Source organism: Apus apus, chromosome 4 (assembly GCF_020740795.1).
Source record: "Apus apus isolate bApuApu2 chromosome 4, bApuApu2.pri.cur, whole genome shotgun sequence".
In the NCBI taxonomy this organism is placed as follows: Eukaryota; Metazoa; Chordata; class Aves; order Apodiformes; family Apodidae; genus Apus; species Apus apus.
This window is the reverse complement of record NC_067285.1, coordinates 108,050,164-108,070,234: the sequence shown is the minus strand read 5'-3', so window position 1 is coordinate 108,070,234 and position 20,071 is coordinate 108,050,164. Positions and strand designations below refer to the sequence as shown.

The window sequence follows — 20,071 nt, the reverse complement described above, 5'->3', positions numbered from 1 at the left end:
GGTCTGCTGGGAGGTGTCCCTGCCCATGCAGGGAGCTTGGACTGGATGATATTTAAGTTCCCTCCAACCCAAACCATTCTAGGATTCTATGATAAATGTAATATGCAACATCTATATTGATGTGGCATGTGCATAGATATTATTTTTATATGTGTTCAGGTTTATACAAGAAGATATACACACATATATTAAAAATATATATAATTTCCACCTTTGATTGCTGAAAATCCCTAGGCACTTGGATATCCTCACAGGTTATCCCTAAGGTTTGGGGATCCCTAAGGTTTTGGATCTGGGACATCAAACCAAAGGCCAGTGCTGCTTCATGTCTGTGAATTCCAATCCAATACTTTAAAACCAAACCAAAAGGAAATAACTCGCTGCTGGAGAAAACGATGTGCTCCCTTGCAGGACACGCTAAAAAACCACCGAGCAGGCTTTCTAAGGCGGTGCTTCCTTCCAAGAACATTGAGCTCAGCCCCAGCTCTTGCCTTGCTGGACAGGCTACAGGTTTTCCTGCATTGCCATCTGCTGGGGGCTGCGCCCAAAGGCAGCCCCGCGCCCCCCGCACCGCCCCGGGGCTCGGAGGGGACCGGGGATGCTCCCGCACCTCCCGGCCCGTCCGCCAGTGAGCCCTGGGCCCACCTGCGGGTGGTTTAAAAACCGCCAGAAATGCCGTGAGCTTCTTACGTAGGGGAAAAGAAATGGAATTTGTGTAATTACCCAGGCACGATTTTGCTGAAAGGTGAGGAAGGGCAGAGCTTTCCAAAGTTCATTTCTTCTCTCATCTGAAAAAGTGAAGCACTTTATACTTCCCATAGCTTCGTGGGCTTAAATAATCAGTTCTATCATTTTTATTCTCAGAGAAAAGATAACTTTTTTTTTTCTTTTCTTTTTTAATTAAACATGTCATTTGCATGAAACAACCTGAAACACAGAATACAGGTGGTTGTGTGAGTGACCCCACTGAGCTCGTGCCGGGGCAGGGACGTGTTGCTGGACGTGCTGCAGCTCATGGGATGGAGTCAGCATCCTAAATTCTTCACTCAGCTTTTCTGGGGTGCTATCACATGGTCTTCTTAAAAATCGACTTCTTCTTCACATGTGCTGACTGTATCTACATGTCTTGTTTCTTGCTGTACTAAGGTTCAATCACCTAGAAGTTTGTGAATCATTTTGGGAGCCTTAGTAGTGCACAATATAAAAGAATATATGTTGGGCAGTGGGACTGGCATGATGCACTCACTGCAGAAGCTGAGGGCATGCAAAGGGGTCCCAATACCTGAAACATGAATAAATATTTTCCTACTCTGCTCCCATCCACACACTGAGCCCCAGAAGTGCAAAACACCTCCATAAAAGCATAGATAAATTAATGTCTCCAGAGAGTTCACCAGCCGTGCTAACTTCTTCAAGACTTCCTTCTTCCTTTTACTTACACTTCAATATTTCCTCCTTTCTCAAACTGTGGTCTTTGCACTCTTATTTTTGTCCCAGCTATCTCCTCATCTCAAGCCAGGGACTTTCCTTCTTCCTGCAAAAGCTGACCTGCATAAATAACGTATTTGTAAAGACAAAGAGTTCTTTTATCATGACAGTAAAGAAACTCCCTAGAAAATCTTGGTTTAATCCATGTGGCTTTCTTGGTTGATGCTAATAAAAGATGATGGAGATACCAAAAAAGCCTGAAGTCTGAGAGCATGCTCATTTGGGCACTCTCCTGGTGCTGAGGGAATACAGTCTATTTTGATGGATAACTGAGGACTTGCTCCTGGGAATGAGTGACCACAGTGTCACTGTGGGTTCAAGCTACCTGGTGCACTAACAGGACAGAGAAATCTGAAATGGAAACCCACTGATGAGATGGTGTTTGTGCTGTGGCTGTGTGACATGTGGAGCCCCATTGCCTGTCCATATCCAACAAAGATGACAAGTGATGACATCAGGAATGAACTTCATTGCTCCCATTTTAACTGGAGGCAGTGCTATAGCTTTTAGCAGCTTCAGAGTTCTCTCCTTTTCCACATCCTTGGGAAAAGAAGCAAAAAAAAAAAAAAGTAGGTCCTTTGGGTATCTGAAGCCACAGCTCTGTGTAGTCTCTCATTTAGAGAGACCAACTCGAGTGACCACAGTTCTGTTACAAGCTGTGGCTTTCCAAGGACAGTTTAGCTCAGACACCAGGCAGAAAGAGCTTCAATAATGTACCATCAATGAGTTGATGTGACACATAAGCCAATGTCTTTCAGTTGTTTCAGAAAATTCTGCTAATACTCTATGTTTGAAAGCAGCCTTATTTGCATACCTGTGAAAGTAGCATTTCTGTCACTGTCTGATTGATCATCAGAGGGTCTTCAGGCAGGATTTGGGCTGGATTTCCTCTTATTGGAAGGTTGGGGTTCTCTTCCTTTGCACTCTCCTTTTCTACATGTTAACATGCTTCAAGCTCCTCCTTTCTGAACCACCTGATCCAAGTCCTGCCTTAAAGGCTGGTATCCCCAAGACCCCCAGACACCTGCTTGCAGTGCAATGGGATGTGCCTTCAACTTCTTGGAGTGCATTCCTGTAGAAACATTACCTTGCGATGTGGACATACGTTGACTAGCACAGAAAAATGCTCATTAGGTTCCAGTTAAGAGTCTACAGAGATCTTTCCACGGAGGAAAAAGCAATTTACCCTAATTGATACCACATACACACCATGCTGGTGTGCAGTTTCAGGGAATGCTGCAGGATTTAAAAATTAATCTAGGCATGAATATAAGCTACTAGTAGGAAGGTGCTCCATGATTTGTGCTGGTTGTCCTACAGCTATTCCTGCTCCATCCAACTAACAAATGGTTATTTAATTAGTGATCTACACTGTACAGAGCAGGTTCATTCATCTCATCCTATGACAGAATTATAAAATGCTACAGTAGGCTGAAGTGTTGTCACAGTCAATATTTCACATAATTAGAGAAGGTCGCCAAGTATCTTTGGCCTTGCATTATTGATGGTTTAATAAATAGACTATTTCTCCTTTGAGAACATCTGTTTAAATATAATCCTCACCCCCTAGGAGGTAGTTCCCAGCTTTCAAATGACTGTCATCCTTTTGCTTAAATCAAACCCATGGTTAAGCATCTATTCATCTCACATGGAAGGTCAGTATTGTCTTTGCAACCCAACTGGCACAAACTCTGTGACAATTTAATATCAGTGTTTATCATGTTTCTGCATCTTCAGGCCTGAAAAAGTTATTTTAACTCCAAATTATTTGTAGGGGAGCTTTTTTTGCCCTAGATCCGCTTTGGCAGGAAAATAAAACCTCCTTTTTAATTTCCTATCATTAAGCTGCATGCAGCCATCTCAAAAGTTCAGTGGGGTTTCTGTCTGCCTGACATACTCTTCATTGAGAAGCTGGAAAACATCCCAGGCAAAGAAACATCTAATAAAATGGTGGAACTGTTTCCTTCCTAGATATTTCTTTTCTAAAAAGACTACACCAGAAGATTTAGTATTACACAAAAGTCTGAACATTCTTTCCCAGAGCCACCAGTCTGACCTTTTAAACTTGGGATGGAACAGATGGCTTTTCTTTAATATATGCATCTGACCAAAATAATTGCTGTCAATGGACAAAATTCTGAGGTTTTCTTTGCCTACACCTTTGGCCAAAGATACTGGACCAACTGGTCATGCCTGGAGAAACCCTGAAGGAGAACATTCCCATTGCAAATGTCTCTTGTCAATGACGATAGCATTGCTTATCCTGGGTAGTTGGCAGACAGGACAGTGCTTCTGAAGAGTCTCTACTTGAGCAAGTTCTCTTTCAGTCTGGAGAACAACCCACAAAGTGTAACTGTGTTGCTCTGGCTGATCTCTCAGCATAGAGGTAAAAAATGCAACTTCTTGAATCAACAGTCTGTCGTGATTCACGTGACATGAAGCAGCAGACTCAGGCTTTGACGAAACCAGGTGTAATCTCATAGTAATATTCAACCTTGAGGCTCTGAAGGGGTAGCAGGTTGTGTCCAGCTCTGCCTCTGCACTGAACAGTGTCCTGCATTCCCCTCTGCTGAACAGCCCAGAACAGTCATATCAGTGGAAAATCAGTACAGGGACAGAATACTTGTGACTTTTGCAGGTAAATGAATTCTTCAGGGTTCTGGTTCTCATCAGCCTTTCACCAGGTTGGTCCAGATGAAGAAAGTATAGAAACATTTGAATGTTGGATATTTACTATGTTCACTAAAAAGAGGGGGAAATAAACTCAGCAACTTAAGCAAACATACTTTTATGAAATTATCCTTGATTTAAAAAACAAACCAAAAAGTAACTAGCTTAGCTCTCACTGGGATCTGCCTAAGGGGCTACTGTGAATGAGTTTGAAAACTCAGCATTAATTCATCAGCTGATTCTTTGCAAAACCATATGGCTCCTTGCAGGGATTTCTTTAAACATTATTCATGGATATGAAATCGGTGCCTTTGTAGACATTAACTATGTTGCTTGAGGCTCATTTTGAAATACTGCTCCTAGATACTACAGCAATGCTAATTTTGCAAGCAATATCCTAATAGAAAGCAGTTGTTCAGACACTTTCAATCAAGTTAGGAAAAGAAATAGAAAAGTAAGAAATACTGAAGGAGTAAACTGATCCAAACTTTGAAGATGAGCTGTGCCATTGTGTGTGGCTTTCATGTGGAAATCCACTTAACTCCAAGGAAGGCAACAAAGAGGAGAAACATTGTGATGAGGTAAGATGTCGTTGGTTTCACATATCCAATCAGAACAAATAGAGCCACCCCAAGATATATATTCATTAACTGCAGTTGATTTATTTGAAAATACAAGTCCATTGCTTGTAGAAAGTGTTTAATGATGTCCTCCCTTATCACAAGAGCCGGCAGAGACAACTGCAACACTAACTTATGTACATTACTTCCAATATATGCCTTAACTGTGGATTAACAGAAATATCGTAAGTATTACAGAATCATAGAAATATAGACTCATAGAATGGCTAAGGGTGGAAGGGACCTTAAAGATCATCAGGTTCCAACCTCCCTGCCATGAGCAGGGACATCTCCCACTAGACCAGGCTGCACAAGCCTCATCCAACCTGGCCCTGAACACCTCCAGGGAGGGGGCAGTCACAGCTTCCCCGGGCAACCTGTTTCAGCGCCTTCCTACCCTCATGGTGAATAATTTCTTCCTGATGTCTAACCTAAATCTCCCCTCTTTCAGTTTTAAACCATTACCCTTTCTCCTATTACTGCCCTCTCTGGTGAAAAGCCCCTCCCCAGCTTTCCTGGAGCCCCTTCAGATACTGGAAGGCCACTATATCCAACATTTTCAGATGCAAATAAGTATTCTAAGTGTCTCCCTTCTTTAGCATGTTCAAAGCAGTGGTTAATCAGCACTTTCAGAGATGAGGCCCAGCAGAATATTTCTAATTGAGCAACCAGAACTAGGTGGTCAGGGGCTGCCAACAGTGAATCCAGGGCATCCTACCACCTCCAGCAACTGAACCACACTTTGCAGGGCTGCTGCAAAGGCAGACCAGAATATGGACAAACCTTTCAACCCCTCTCTCACCATTGGTGACCCTAAGGGCAGCAAGACACATGTCAGGGACGTGCCCTTAGAGCACAGCCACACAGAGTGTACAGCACTGGATGCTTTCCTGCATGTGGGAAAAGACCAGGGAGCACTTTGGTTAACCACATTATCCAAGTGCAGGAGAATCCTTGCTGTGCTTTCAGGATGAGACCCAAGCAGGTAACTCCCCCTTGCTATGTTCAGTGCCTCAGCTTCTCTTAGTGCTCTGATCCTTCACCAGCTTCCCTCTCCACATGCTGGTGAGTTACCAACCATGTTTCTCAAGCACTCTGAGGTTCTCAAGAAGAAGGAATCACGTAAACATAATTGTGCACCAACAGTGCCCTTGAAAGTCCTGACAGCTGGGCTGTATTCACCCTTGTGGTTCCTTCCAGTTTTGTATATATGAAAGTATCACTTTGTTAGGACTAACAATTGTCTCATCTCTGCAATATTCTAAAGCCAACATCGTTTCCAAGTGCTGTGGAGGACCCTTCCCAAAGAGAAAATCCCTAGTTTACACCACTGGAAGCCAAACGTCAAAGCACTGGGGAAAAACCACTGCAGCTTCGGCCAGCGAAGCCTGGACGGCGCTTGCTTATCTGCTCATCCCACCACATCTTTACCTCTGCAACCTGCAAACCCAGGCCGAGAAGCTCAAGTTACTTCTGACACGGTGCACCCAGAGCTCACAGGAGAGCGGCATTCAAGCCATGGAGACCGCTCAGACCGCGCAGGTTCTGGAGAGCAGCAGCCAGCGAGGAAAGCTCCCTCCCTCACGCAGCAGGGAGGAGCGGCCGGGCTGCGGGGCGGCAGGGGGAGGTGGGCGGCCGCCTGTTTAGCTTCTCAGGAAGCGGGCTGTGGTCAGGGGGAAGGAGGAGGAGGCTTCGGCACCTCCGCCCACATCCCACATCCATCCCCAGGCCTGAGCCCCGGCCTCACCTGTTCCCAAAAACCGCCCTTTTCCAGCCGTGAGCGGAGTCACAGTTACGGGCGCTGCCTGGTGGTGGTGGTGGCCGGGCTCGGGGCCTCGTGGGGAGGCGGGGAGGGGGGGCTGGTGCTGCTCCACCCGCGGGTTCAACCCCTTCGGACACCAAGGGGTTAACACACCCCCCCACACACACACACACGGGAGGCGCGGTCCCTTTAAGACCTTCCGGGTGCGCGCGGCAGCGCCCGTTGACCGGGAAGATCCGAGGGGCGGGGCCTCGGAGGAGGGGGCGGGGCCTCACGGGGGCGTGGCCTCGGCGGGGGGCGGGGCCTCCGAGGGGCGGGCGATGGCGCCGCCGAGGCCCGGAGCGGCGGCCCCGGGGGTACCGGGGGATACCGGCGGGTCCCGGCGGGTCCCGGGGTCTCGGCTCCCTGACACGGCTCCCCGGGCTTGAGGGACTCGGCAGGGCAGCTGCCCCGCCCCGCCGCTGCCGGCAGAGATGGACCAGCGGCTGGCCGAGCTGGTGGAGGAGCTGACCACCTCGGGGGAGCCGCGGCTGGAGCCGGGCAGGCTGAAGGAGCTGAAGAAGATCTGCAAGTAGGGCTGGGGCGGGGCGGGGCGGGGTGGGAACCGGGACTGGCTGCCTGCCCCGGGGGGGGGAAGCTTCTCCCCGGGCCGGGGGAGGGAGCCGAGGCCCTGCGAGGCCCGGCCTGGGCCCGGCCGTGTGAGCTGGCTGCCCGCGCGGGGGCTGTGGCTTCACAGGCCTGGTTGTTTTCCTGTTACCTTGCGGTTTTCTCTGCTGAATCTCTTCTTTGTTTTGAATACCTTCCCCCTCCTTTTTATTTTTTTTTTTTTCCCGAACGTGTTCCTCCCGCTTTCCCAGGTCTTCGGAGGAGCACGTCCGCCACGCCTTCCACCTGCTGCGGACGCGGCTGAAGGAGGAACACGCCGAGATGCGCTTCTCGGCTTTCCTGGTCCTGCAGGAGCTGTTCACCCGCTCCCATCCGTTCCGGACGCTGGTCATTTCCAACTTCCAAGAGTTCTTGGAGCTCACCGTGGGGATAGACCATGAGCAGCCTCTTCCCCCTCCCAGGGAAGTGGCGCAGAAGCTGAGGAAAGCTGCTCTGAAGTCGGTGCAAGACTGGCACGAGAAATACGGAGAGGCCTACAAGCAGCTTTCTCTGGGATACCACTTCTTAAAGCAGAATAAGAAGGTACTCTGCATTTTTACTCCTGCACGTGTTGTTAGGTCTGGGTCGCTGGGAGATGTTTAAAGCAAGGAAATCAACAAGTGTAAAAGAAGAGCTGTTGGAAATGATGTTGTCTTTAGGAGACATCCTGTTGGGCATGGTCTTTTAAAAACAAACCCCACTTTTTCTTTATCTTGCAGTACTGTAAAGTTTTAAAACCCCCCAGGCTTGTACCCAGAACTAGTCTGAACTAGCTTTTTCTCAGGGTGCAGCAAGTATTGCTCACCAGTAGGTTTTCACCCACTGATTCCTAGGTGGAAGCCCCAAAGCCTAGGCTGTTTAGAAAGGAAATAATAATAGGCCTTAAACTGAGGGTAGTCAGCTATTGAGTCTTGTTTTGCCAGTTTAAATTAGCCTGATCTCTCTACTGAGCTGTCCACTTCTAGTGTCCTTTCACTGTGTAACAGACAGTAAGCGTAGGTGCAGGCTCCCCTCAGCTGCAGTGTTATTTTGTGTCAATACAACAAGTTTATTAAATAAGAGTTTCCTGTATGTAAACACTTGCTTTTAATTCTCCCTTCTGGGCTTCAAGTTACTATGTCTTGGTCATTCATCTGCTTTAGTATCTCTTCTGAGGTGCAGCAATACAATTGGGAGCACTATTCTGGTCTACTGGGATTAGTATTGGGCTTTCAATAACATCTTGATTCTCTTGGGAAAAGTAGCTGTAGTTCCTGGGCTCTGTTTCTTTGTTCCATGTGTGTGGGTGATGTTGCTCTTTGGGAGGATCTGTTTCTCCTGCTACTGTGTGCAAACTTGGTAGAAAAATCAGATCCCAAAAGCCAGAAAAGCTCACTCTGGTGATCCATGTGCAACTAGTTCTTTTCCCTGCCTTCCCTCTGTGCCCTCCATTCCCCCATTAAAAAAGAGATTGGTAAGTGTGCTTCTTATCCTAAGTTGATGGAGACTCTTCATGTCAGTTTCTGTGAAAGCTCAACTATCCTTTTGCTCCTAAAGGCTTTTATATAAAATCATGTGTCTTTAAAGTGCATAAATGATGCTTGTAGAAACCTTAAGACTTATTGCAGACCATAGGAATTCTTCAGCAGCAGGAAGATTTGTATAGTAAGACACTTTAGAACATGTCTAAGCCCAAGTTCAAGCATTGTATTTATTTATTTATTTTTTTAACTTCTGTAATGTTTTGTAGAGTTACTTGCTTAATGCTGAGCAAATACTCACATTTTTCAGTCATGAAATCCTTGATTGTGCAAAAAATATTCAAAATTCAGTGGCAGGATGGACTTGGTTTGCTTCACATGTGGCTAGTAAGTCCAGGTGCATGTTATAGCAGAGATCTTTGGGATCTTCTCTGTGTGGCTCTAACATGTTGGTGTAGAATGCCAGTATCAGGGAACCATTACTGTATGTTGACTGACTTTATCACCTAGCAGGGGCAATAACAACAAAAACTCAATGGGTGCTAGTAATATAGATAGGGCACCAGAGAGTCTGTGGACTTTACTGGCAGCAAAGTACAGGCTTGCTCAGCACTCAGCCTGTGTAGAAGTCAGTGGAAGTTATATGGTAGCAATCAAAAGGAAACAACCAGTTTTTCTTTTTGGACAGATTTCCTTATACAATAACACAATGCCAGGTTGGAAGGAACCTCAACCTTTCTAGATACTACTGTAGTTGACAGGAGATGGCTCAGCACCTTGCCAAGGTGAGGCTTAGAGCTGTCCAGTGTGGGGGAATCTACCACTTCGCTTGGGAGATTATTCCAATGTTTGATTACCCTCATGGTAAAAAATTTACCTTTTGTGTCCAGTTGGAATCTTCCCAGGAGCAACTTGTGCCCATTACCCCTTGTCTTTTCCATGTGACTCCTAAATAGGAAGTCTCCATCTTCTTTGTAGCCACCCTGTAAGTACTGGAACGTTTTAGTAAGATCTCCCTGAAGCCTTCTCAAGGCTCACAATCAAGACTACTTTCCTTAAAATAGAAGTGAAAAATATTTTCATTTTCAATCCTTTCCAAGAACAAACTAAAAAAATCCCAAACCTTTGCAAATGTTTTAAGAAACAGAGTTTTGAATCACTCAGATTTATGCTTATGTTTTATTCATATGAATCTAAAGTAAAACTGAATTCTCATCTTTCCCTCAGTCCCCAAATCTAACGCATGTAATTGTAAAATCCAAACTTTGGTATTTTTTAAATGAGATTGAATGTCTTCTGCTTTCCTTGCTTACGAAGGTCTTCAGGAAATGTTGTGTGTACTTCTGGTAGTAGTGAATTTCCTTTGCTCATAGTGGTCCTAGTGTGATGTTCTCATGTCATCTGAATACTTACCCTGTGTTAGTCTCTTTCTGCCCATTCCCCATAGCCCCATGTCTCCAGTGCTGTGACAAAGGTCTCCCAAAGCTTAGTTTATTTCCACAATTTAGACATGGAAATGAAAGTGGTTTGTTCTTCAACCTTGATTCCTTTCTTAAGGCCATTGCTTCTCAGCAGTCCTTTATTAGTAGAAATAAAAACTCCATTCAGAATTACTGTAGTTACTGATTCTAGGAGGAGAAGAGATAAAAGGAAGTACTGCTGAGCTGCTGGCTGATCACTCGTGTTAGAGGATTTTTCACCTCCGATAAGAATCTTAGGAAATGGATTTTCTATATATTTCTTAGGAAGAATGTTATACTTTTTTCTTCATTTCCTGCTTAGGTAGATTTCCAAGATGTGCATGCCAGAACCGTGGCTGAAAGGAGGAGGGAGGAAGAGAAGCAAAAACGATTGGATACCATTTATAAAGAAAAGGCCAAAAAAGCTGAAAAAGAAATGGAAGGTGAGTTGTTTTGGTTCTTTTAGTTAGTTAGTTTTTAAACCAACCTTTTTTGAAGTTATATGTAGCAAATTCTGAGAATGCTGACCACAGGGGGTAGGAGTGGTCCAGTTGTTACAGCTTGTACAGCTTGACCCTCCGTCTCTCTCACCTAAAGAATACTGGGGGAGTGTCCTGTGAGTTCAGGCAGTATGGAAAGATATTTCAAAGTGAAGGCAGCAAGCAAAAGCCTGGTGTGTAATTCAGTAAAGTACAACTGCATAACCTCAAGCAACTTGAGCAAGTGTATCACAAGACTTTTTCTAACTAGTGGCTTAATTTTTGTGTCTGTGACTAGGCACAGACTTCACAATACCTGGTGGGCTGATGACCTTGATTATATTGCATATACAGTCATGTTAAATGATCTGCACAGGAATCCAGGATGCAGTGCAAGGTATCTATGAAAAGTATCATGCTACTGCTAAAAAATGTGTCTAATTGGGGTGTGAATCTCTAAGTAACTTGTACACAGCAAACATATTTCTGTAACACAGAAGAAAAGCAGAGATAGTAAAGTGTGTTATGTTGCAGTTACAAAGGGTTATTTAATTTAATTACTTTGGTATATGCATTGCATGCAGCTGTGCCTGCATTTATTCTGCATACTGGAAATGTTTTCATGCATGAGAGTGGACTTTTAAAGGGATTTGACCTTCTTAGAGTCACTTTTATTGGTAGCATCTTTTCCAGCAGTAAGATATATTCATGGCTGCACCTACAAGCAACTGTAGTTGAAGGGAGTACCCACCAGCATCACTAAGAATATCCTCATTGAACCTTGTTCTCCTTCAAATTTTATGAAGTATTCATGTCATCTTTGATGCACAGCAAAATTTTAGAGAGGACTGGAAGAGGAGGAGCACTGATATTAAATGACTTGCTCAGGAAGTTCTACATATCCTGCTGGAGAAAACTATTGTCACTTTTATAAGGACAATTTCTGCAGTGGAGAGAGATCTGTATGGATAAATTATCACTGATTACTGGATAAATGCATTACCCCTTTGGCATATTTGTTTTCTAGATCTGCTGTGGAGATGTTAGCATTTTACATTGTTTAACAATATTCTAAACCAATTGTCTCTTGATAGAAATGTCCCAAGAGGTTGCCAACACACTGACAGAGATGGAAAACTGTTTCCAGCTTCTGATTCCAGATCTTTTTGACTTCACTGTGAATGACACAGAACTGGAACCCAGCAAACAAATGACTTCTAATGAGGATAGATCTGCATCTCCCTCGTCGTCCCAGATGGAAGTTAACCAGTCCTTTGGATACATAGATGATGAACAGCCATGCTGCAGCAAGGACATTGTTTCTCAGTGTGTTAGAACTGAGAAAAACAAAGAGTTAGATGGGAAACCTGAGCAGAAAGAACCAGATGGAGGCACATGCTTGGAAGTCCAATCTGAGGTCCCTGCTCTCCATGATGATGATTACCAGACTTTTGTTAGGAGCCATGGGCTCATTTCACATAAGTATACTCTAGACCTTGAAATCTCCACAGGTACCTGGAAAAATTTTCACATAGAGCTGAAGACAGTATTTGAAGTGCTTTGAAGTTGGAGTTTGTTGTGGTTTTTTATTACTGTCTTAAATGCTTGAGGTTCCTGAACACCATATATTTTGGAGTTCTATTTCTTGTTCATCTAGTAGCCATTCTTATCTTTGGGTGTCCTTGTATGTGATTTAGAGATACTATTAATTACTGTCTAAATCTGAACTTTTGTTGTCATAACCATATTGCAGCACTTCATAATACCTGGAAAAAGATTAGTTTCGTGTGTCTAAAAAAAAAATTACAATCTGTTTTATAGTACATAATTTTATTTTCCATATGCTTCACCATTCACCTCGGTGTTACTCTCTATAGCTGGGGTATAAGCTACTAATTTAAAGTTCTTCTAATTGGCTGTTTCATAATTTTTTTTATTTCCTTGCTACTGACAACTTGCAAGAAGTGTCAAGTGGGGTTTTGCTAGGAAGTCTTCAGGTTACAATTATACCGTATATATGTATATATATATATAACTTTGCTAATATGAAATACCTCTAGAAAAATTAGGATGGTTTGATTTTTGGTGCTCTAAGTGAAGTCTCTTACAAAGACTGTCCTAATGGAATTCCATGTGCAAACAGCCAATAAGACAGGTATCTGCTTCTGTGCTTGCAGACAATGGACCTGGAAATTTATCTGTGGGGCTTATGAGTGACTAACAGGTGAAAAATACCATTTTTACTTGGGTAGTGGCATACTTGGCTGCTTTGACAATCAAGTCCCTGTTGCCACTGGGACAGGGATTTTTTTTCTGTCTTGAACGTGCAGAAACTAGTACAATAAGGCCCAGTCAATTGAGTGGAACTCAGGACAAGATGTAAATAGTAAGACTGCACTTGTCTGTAGTTTATTTAGAGATTCCTTAGTAGTGATGGCTTAACAACTCTTTCTGTCATCACTAGACTGAAAGCTTTTCCCCTAATTTTTTTTTAGTGCATGGGAAATAGTAGAAAAGTTATTGCTGAACAAAGAAACTTCCTGATGTTTGTAAATTTCCCTGAAGTGATCAAATATTTTAGAAAGTTTCAGGTTAATTTCTTCTGGTTAGCTTCTTTAGCTCCTGTAGTGAAGATACTATAAACATTGTATGCTCTTTTTTTCCCCCGTTTTGAGCAGATATAAAAGTGCAAGAGGATGAAGATAATGCTGCCATAATAAATAATATCATGGATGCTCACAGACTCCTTAAAAATAAGTTCTGGCCTTCTGTGCAGTCCTGGATTCAGGTGGGGTAAAGAGACAATTTTTCATTATTTTTTTTTTATTAATAAAAAAATGAAGAAGCCAGGACTGGAGTACAGTAAATGCTGAGGGAGAGTGAGCAAGAAGGAAATTAAGGTTGAAACATTGCTGCAAATAGAAAATATTTCTATTTCATATGGGTGAACAAAAGGAGACTACAGGAGCTACATAACTTGTTTGCTGGCTCTCAGCATTAGATATGCTACCTAGAGTCCTACTTTTTTTTAAAAAAAAAGATAGAGTAAAATGGGACTTCTTTGGAAAGGGTTAAAATAAATGCAGCTTGTTTTTGTCAGACATGTCTGTATCAGAAAAACAGTGTGTCCTTCCTGGCAGTTGATGTTACTGCTCAAGAGCTTCATGCATGGAAATGTTTATTCCAGCTGTTCACTTGTTTGTCTTTAGTAGTTACTATTAGCTTTTCTAGTCTAGACAGGGAAAGTGGCTTCACTAATTGCTGCTTGTAAAATAAAGGGATTTGTGACAATGTTGTTTCATCAATTATGAAGAAAAATTGAAAATATTTTTTGTCTCAGTAGTCTAGAAAAAAATCATGTGAGTGTTGATTTCTTGCTTTGCAGTTATTTACCAAAGCAGGAGTAAATGATGATCGGCTCAGATGTGCCATTGATCTCAAGAATAAAATGGAGACTGCCATGAAGAAATACAAGGAAATGAACATTTCCTTTAAAGAGAGAAAAAGAAAAGTGGTGAGTTTCTTAAAATTCTTTTGTGCTCAAGAGGACCATTAGTAATGCTCAGCTTGTGTTAAAAAAAATGCACTTTCTCTTAAGCCTTAATCTGGCAAGCTTTTCTACAGAAGTTGTATTGATAAATACACTAATTCAGCTGACTGTAGCTTCACCCAAGGAAGTTGCACTAAACACCTGTAGAGTATGTAAGGGCCTGCTTATTAGAGAAACCAACCTAAGGCAACCTGTTGTTGTTTAAGATAGGGAAGTGGTTAATTTCAGTTTATATTTACTTTTAGTGTGTGTAGCACTGTTATGTCCTCAGTTTCCTGTATATTTCTCAGTAAACACTGTATTGCTCATGTTCTTTCACAACTTGCTAAGCTGTGCTAATGGCTCACAATTGAGGAAAGTAGTGTCTCTCCAGTGAGCATGTAATGTGACTGAGGATTTCTTAAAAGAATTAGGTGTTTAAAAGCTTTAAAGTGCCAAAAGATTTCAAAAATACTAGCTACCTATGACAGTGTGAAATAGGTTAAACTTGTGAATAAGCAAGGATGAAAGATCAAATACTTGACTCAGGTTCAAAAGGTAGTCTTTGGCTTGTTTATGTAGCTAAAAAGGAGAACTGCAAAAATTATTCTATAGCTTGACATGAAAGTAAGTGTTTTGGGTCAGTGTCCAGAGTAAAGTCTGCTTTATGACTGGATGGTAAGAATTTGATCTGGACATTACACCTTGGACTAAATTGTAGTAGCCTCGTTTAGCCACAACCGAGTGTTGTAAGCTTGGGTTTCATTGTGCAAATAAAGCTTTATCAAGATTAATGTGGTTCATTGACTTAATATCTACTGATGTACCACACCAGTCAAAAATGCCAACTGTGAATGAAAAGTCCTGAAAGACTGTCTTGTCAGAGGGGTTTTTTTTCTCCAGTGAATTATGTGTGCTACCTTTATGCAACCAGCTATGAAGGAGTCCAGACATCTGCTGTCATTCCTGCCATTTGCTTGACAGGACTTCATTTGCTGTACCTCTTCATGGAATATTGGTTGCTATATTTCTTGCAAGATATAAAGGATGTTCAAGCCTTGATTTTTGTGTGTGTGTGGGAATGCATGTGTGTGTGTTTAAAGTGGTATTGTTACCACTTCTGGAGGTTGATCAGTGCTATCGAGATAAAGTTGAAAGCTAATAAATTTCATCATTAGAAAAATAAAGAAGAGAAAATAAATAGTATTGCTCACAAATAATACATTCAAAATGAAGCAATGCAGATTGAAGTATTAACCTAAACATTTAAAACTATGCATAATTATTCCTAGGAGTTTTTTCTAGCAGATAGTACCCAAATTTAGTTTTAGTGCTGAGTTACTTTACATTTATAACCTGAATATAGAGAACTTTGTGCTGCAGAAGCAAGCTGTGTAAATTATCTTTTGTTCATGTCAGATGGCTTGGTTGAAACATCAAAACACAGTAAAATGAGTGTGACAGAGCAAAAGAAACAGTGTCTTTTAGGCCATGATTGTTAAATCCCCATCTGTCAAATCTGTACGTGTCAACATGGGGAGCACTATACACAGCTCCTCTTGAATTCAGCATTGCTGTTTGCATTAGGTACTGCTGCTTCTGTCTGGACATCCTTGTGTCATTGGAACTACAGTTCTTGCTATGACAAAGTTTTGCTGTCTTCAGTATGTTTAGGTCCAAGAGAAGAAGTGCTGCTCACGTGTCCTTCAGAGCACTGTCACAGCTCCCAGCAGCGCTCAGGGCATTAGGGATGTCATTTGCTAGTACTTGGAGTCACCCAGTGCTGTTACCTAGTCGTGTGTAGAGATGAGTGCACCTAGAGATGAAGAGGAACATTTAGTAAGCACAGAGTATAAATGAAGTATCTGAGTGTGGAGGGTCCTGTGTAAATTGTCTAGTTTGTAGTTGGTCCATGACAATCTCTACATTTGGATAGGATTGCAGTTTTCATGGCAATTAGAGACTGACATCTGAGGTACCTATATTGTGAGCTGGAGAACATAAAGGTGAATTGTGTGCTTGTTCATTTTGAGTGTTATGATGACCCTTCACCACAGGCAAGCCTTACCTTCAGGGAGAAAGTGGTTTTGTTTTATTGTATTAGCAAATCTAAAAAAGAATGACGGGGAGTTGGAAACTTGTTTGGGGACTTGGGCTTGCTCAGTCTCCTTAGCTTTTCTGGTTTTAGTTTGCGCTCACTCTCAGTGCTTTCATCGTCTCTAATTTCCCTCCTCTTCATCTGTTCTGTGCTTTGCTTCTGTCCAGTGAGAGGGAGGAAAGGCTTTACTCACCCTCAAATTGAGATCAAGAAAGTTGATACATGGGAGGTTTTAGTGAGGTTTTACAGTTGAACTGGAAGAGCTTTGTTACTCTTACAGTGAGGTCTACTATGCATCTTGATCCTGCAGAGATTTAAATTGCCACATAAAAGAGGGAAGGTCCTGTAGTCCCTTGCCATTTTCATGTGTCATTGGTACTCTTGTTTAGCCCAGCAGTTACACGTACCCATGGCTGGGATGCAAATAACTCGTATATATTCTTGATGTTATGGTTCAATATGAATATATCAGCAGCGTAGCTGGCTGTAAATAGCATTGACTGGAAGAAGCTGGGTGTCACCTGCCCTGTCTTGACAGAAGAATTGGTTGGTTGGTCCAGGAAGGTGTCTCCTTTTGGCAGTCCTCACTACCTATTACCTCTATGCTTTTCGTTGTTTCTTGATTCATTTTCCAGATCACAGAGCACTGGTCTGCAAGGTAGTAGCATCCTTAGGCAACTAGAGTGTATTAGAAAATTAGCACAAGTTCTTGGTAATTTTTTTGCCTTTACTGAAAAATGGAAAAGGCCCACTGGTCTGCCGGCTACAGGAGAACTTTTTGCAGGTTTATGGAATTTCTCTTATATTGAGTCACTTGCAGGACAGCACAGAACTTCATATGGTGAAACATTTTGACTTGAAGTAGTTTTATAGTGATGAGATAAAACCACTTCTTTTTCTCCTCTGTGATAGAGAAGAATTCAAACCATCAGAAAGTCTTAATTATAAAGGAGGCCCATCATTTTTACATCATGGTTAAACCCTGGCAACACCAGTAGGCTATGGCACTGTTCTGTGCTTAACTCTCAGGAGCTGTGGGAGGAGAGTTGAAAGAAAGACAAAGGTTCTCCTTTGAATGTCTACCAAAAAATCCCTTGCAACAAATTTTATCATTGTTAATACATCCCAGCTGCCCAGACCACACATTCATTCCTTCTTCCCATTGCTATGCCCCTGGCAAATCAGAAGTCATCAAGACATTCCTTCCTGAGCTGTTTTGTTTTTTTTTAAATAGATGGGGGTGGACAAAAAATTGAAGTCTTACTGTGCTGGTCAAAGGCAAATAAGTTTTTGTGTGCTTACACCAGTTACGTTCCCTGTAGCTAAATACTTGTTTGGGATGTGAGTTAAGTGTTGGTTTCTGATAGGAAATGCAGTCTGAGAGTATAAACAAGGGGGTTTTAATACATTTTTCTGTGAAACTGACTTTTAGCTGAATCTGGGAAAAGAGGGAAGAGGCTGTAAAAGGGCTTTTATTTCACAGTACCTGGATGCCTGGACAGATCCCTTTCTGTCTCTGAATGCCTGCTCAGAATAATCTCAGTGCCCAGTAGAGGGAGTGCATACTGCATGCTCCACATTTTCCTCTGCCGCCTTTATCCAAAGCCAGCCATCATTTCAGTCTGTGTTTCCAGGTAAACTTACACCAACAGCGATACACCACAGACACTTCCAAGTTAATTCTTGACTTTATTTAAATTAATTATTATAGAAGCATAATTATAATTGTTAGTCTAGATTGGTATTTAAATAGAAATTCCTGTTTGCAGACGTTTAATTCTTTTGTAGGAATAGCTTGCTTATGTCTGATACGTTCCTTTAAATAAATAGGGTTTTCCTCATTAGAAATAGTTTCATTTCTTAATGTCTTCTCTTTTTTCTTAAAATACTAAATATTTTTTCCTCTTTAATTTCTGATTTGCAGCTTGTTAGATGCAAATGATCTTCTAATTTTAAGACTTATGAGAGAACAAGTGTGAACTGTATTTTGAATCACACCACACTACCTTTCACTTACATAATTTCCGTAAAGGATTATTAATTAGGATAATATTTGAAGTTCTTAAATTATTAATAGAAATGTAGTTTCTTTTTTGTATTTTGTACACTGAGAGTATATCTATCTCTTAATTAATTACCTTTGGGAAGCAGTAGAAGGTTTAGTACTCAGGCTGGCTAAAAACTGGGCCGGACAGAAGTGATATGATGTGAGAAACATCTTGCTCATTTGTCTGTCAGCAGAGTGATTGTTTAACAGGCCTATGACATCTTGGTTTTTTAATTTCAAGTTACATTAACAACCGGGGATATATAGTTTTTCATTAACTGTCTTCATTACTTTTTGTTTCACCTTCCCTTATCTTCTGTCAAATCTAAGCGTGCGCTTGGATCTTGATTTATTCATGTACTTAGTTTTATCCATGTGAAACATCTGGTTGAATTCAATAATGCCATTAATAATTAGATTTGGAGAAGGCTGTCCTTGTGATGTCCAGAACTTGATCTGGACAAACCTTACTGAAATACAAGTCAGATTTTTTTCTGAAAAAATAATGTCCTAAAATTGTTACAAATTATATTTATAAGTTAAATATTTGCTGGTCATAATTTAGTCTTAAAATATTTGAATACATTAAAATATTAAAAAATTAATATGCAATAAATTAAGCCAAGAGCTCTACCAATCTGGCTCCAAGACTATTGCTGATTTTTTTTTTTAATTTTTTTTCCCATGTCTTCAGCTGCAGCTTGGCATTTTATCAATGCTAATGAGTTATTTTTGCTATTTCTAATAATCCTGTAGCTCTTTAAGTCTGTCTTTTAGTCAAGTTAGTGCCTGCTTTAAAAGAACAGTACTTGAATTTTAGATCAAAAGCAAAGGCTGTATTGTTTTCTCTTTCTTCTTTTTGTAGCCTTAGAGAATCCAGTCCAGCTGACTGCTTTCTATTTTCTGCAACAGTTTTTTGTACTCACATCCTCTTTTTTTTTATTTTTTCACTTACTCATTTTAGAGAAGTTGTTTCTGAGGGCTAATTGTCTTCAGTGATCCCTCACCATGCCTGAACCCACATCTGATAAAACATACTCAGACTAAGGAGCAAGGGAGATGCTTTTGTAAAAGAAATCTTTTCCCCAGGTGATGCTTTCAAATTGCACACAAACAAAAACCCTAACTCTTAACAAAACTGCCCTTTGAAAACCCAAAGTGCCTAATGTTGAGATTAGAATAGCTACTTGATGTTGATTGTTAGTTTGTTTTCTAAAACTTAAGAGAAATATGAGTATTTGATGGTTAAAATCAGTGTTACACCTAAAGATGTCCTTTATCAGATTTTATACATCATTAACATGTAATGTGTTCAGAATAAATAAAGTTTAATCATGTTTTTGTAGTCAAAGTAGTAGCCCAGGCAATATTTTAGTAGTAGTAGTAGTATTTTTTGGTCTAGCTAATATTTATCAAAAATCCTGGTCAACCATAACTATAGAAGTGAACACAAAATATTGAGTAAGTCACACAGATGCTTTTATTTCCTTTTCCCTCTTCCCACATTTTATCAGTCATACAATAATTTCTTCTATCTGTGAAACATCTATTTTTTACTAACTTTTCAGATAACACAACTTTTCAGGTTAAGTCTTATCGGGCTGTAGGACTGATACAAAACAAACCACTGTAAAAGGAACCCTCAAAACAGGCTCTTGTTAAAGTGCCTCATCAGCTGGTGTGCTGCTTTGGGGGTTATTTTACCTTTCTGGGGCTGAGTGTTGCTGTGGTGCATTTTATGCTTTGCACTGGCTGTGCAGCTGTTAGAAAGTTATTAAAAATATCTTGTTATGCAGATCTAGCCATGAATTCT

General features: G+C 41.5%; 1 protein-coding gene across 1 annotated transcript in view; it reads left to right on the top strand.

Annotated features, from left to right (window-relative positions):
* Nucleotides 1–6,845: 6,845 nt before the first annotated feature.
* Nucleotides 6,846–20,071, top strand: part of UVSSA (UV stimulated scaffold protein A) — a 55,981-nt gene continuing 42,755 nt past the window's right edge. The window contains exons 1-6 of the mRNA XM_051618521.1: nucleotides 6,846–7,111; nucleotides 7,398–7,728; nucleotides 10,428–10,548; nucleotides 11,679–12,095; nucleotides 13,263–13,372; nucleotides 13,970–14,098. Coding sequence (XP_051474481.1) covers nucleotides 7,014–7,111; nucleotides 7,398–7,728; nucleotides 10,428–10,548; nucleotides 11,679–12,095; nucleotides 13,263–13,372; nucleotides 13,970–14,098 — 1,206 coding nt within the window. The 5' untranslated portion in view covers nucleotides 6,846–7,013. The remainder of the gene's footprint in view (nucleotides 7,112–7,397; nucleotides 7,729–10,427; nucleotides 10,549–11,678; nucleotides 12,096–13,262; nucleotides 13,373–13,969; nucleotides 14,099–20,071) is intronic.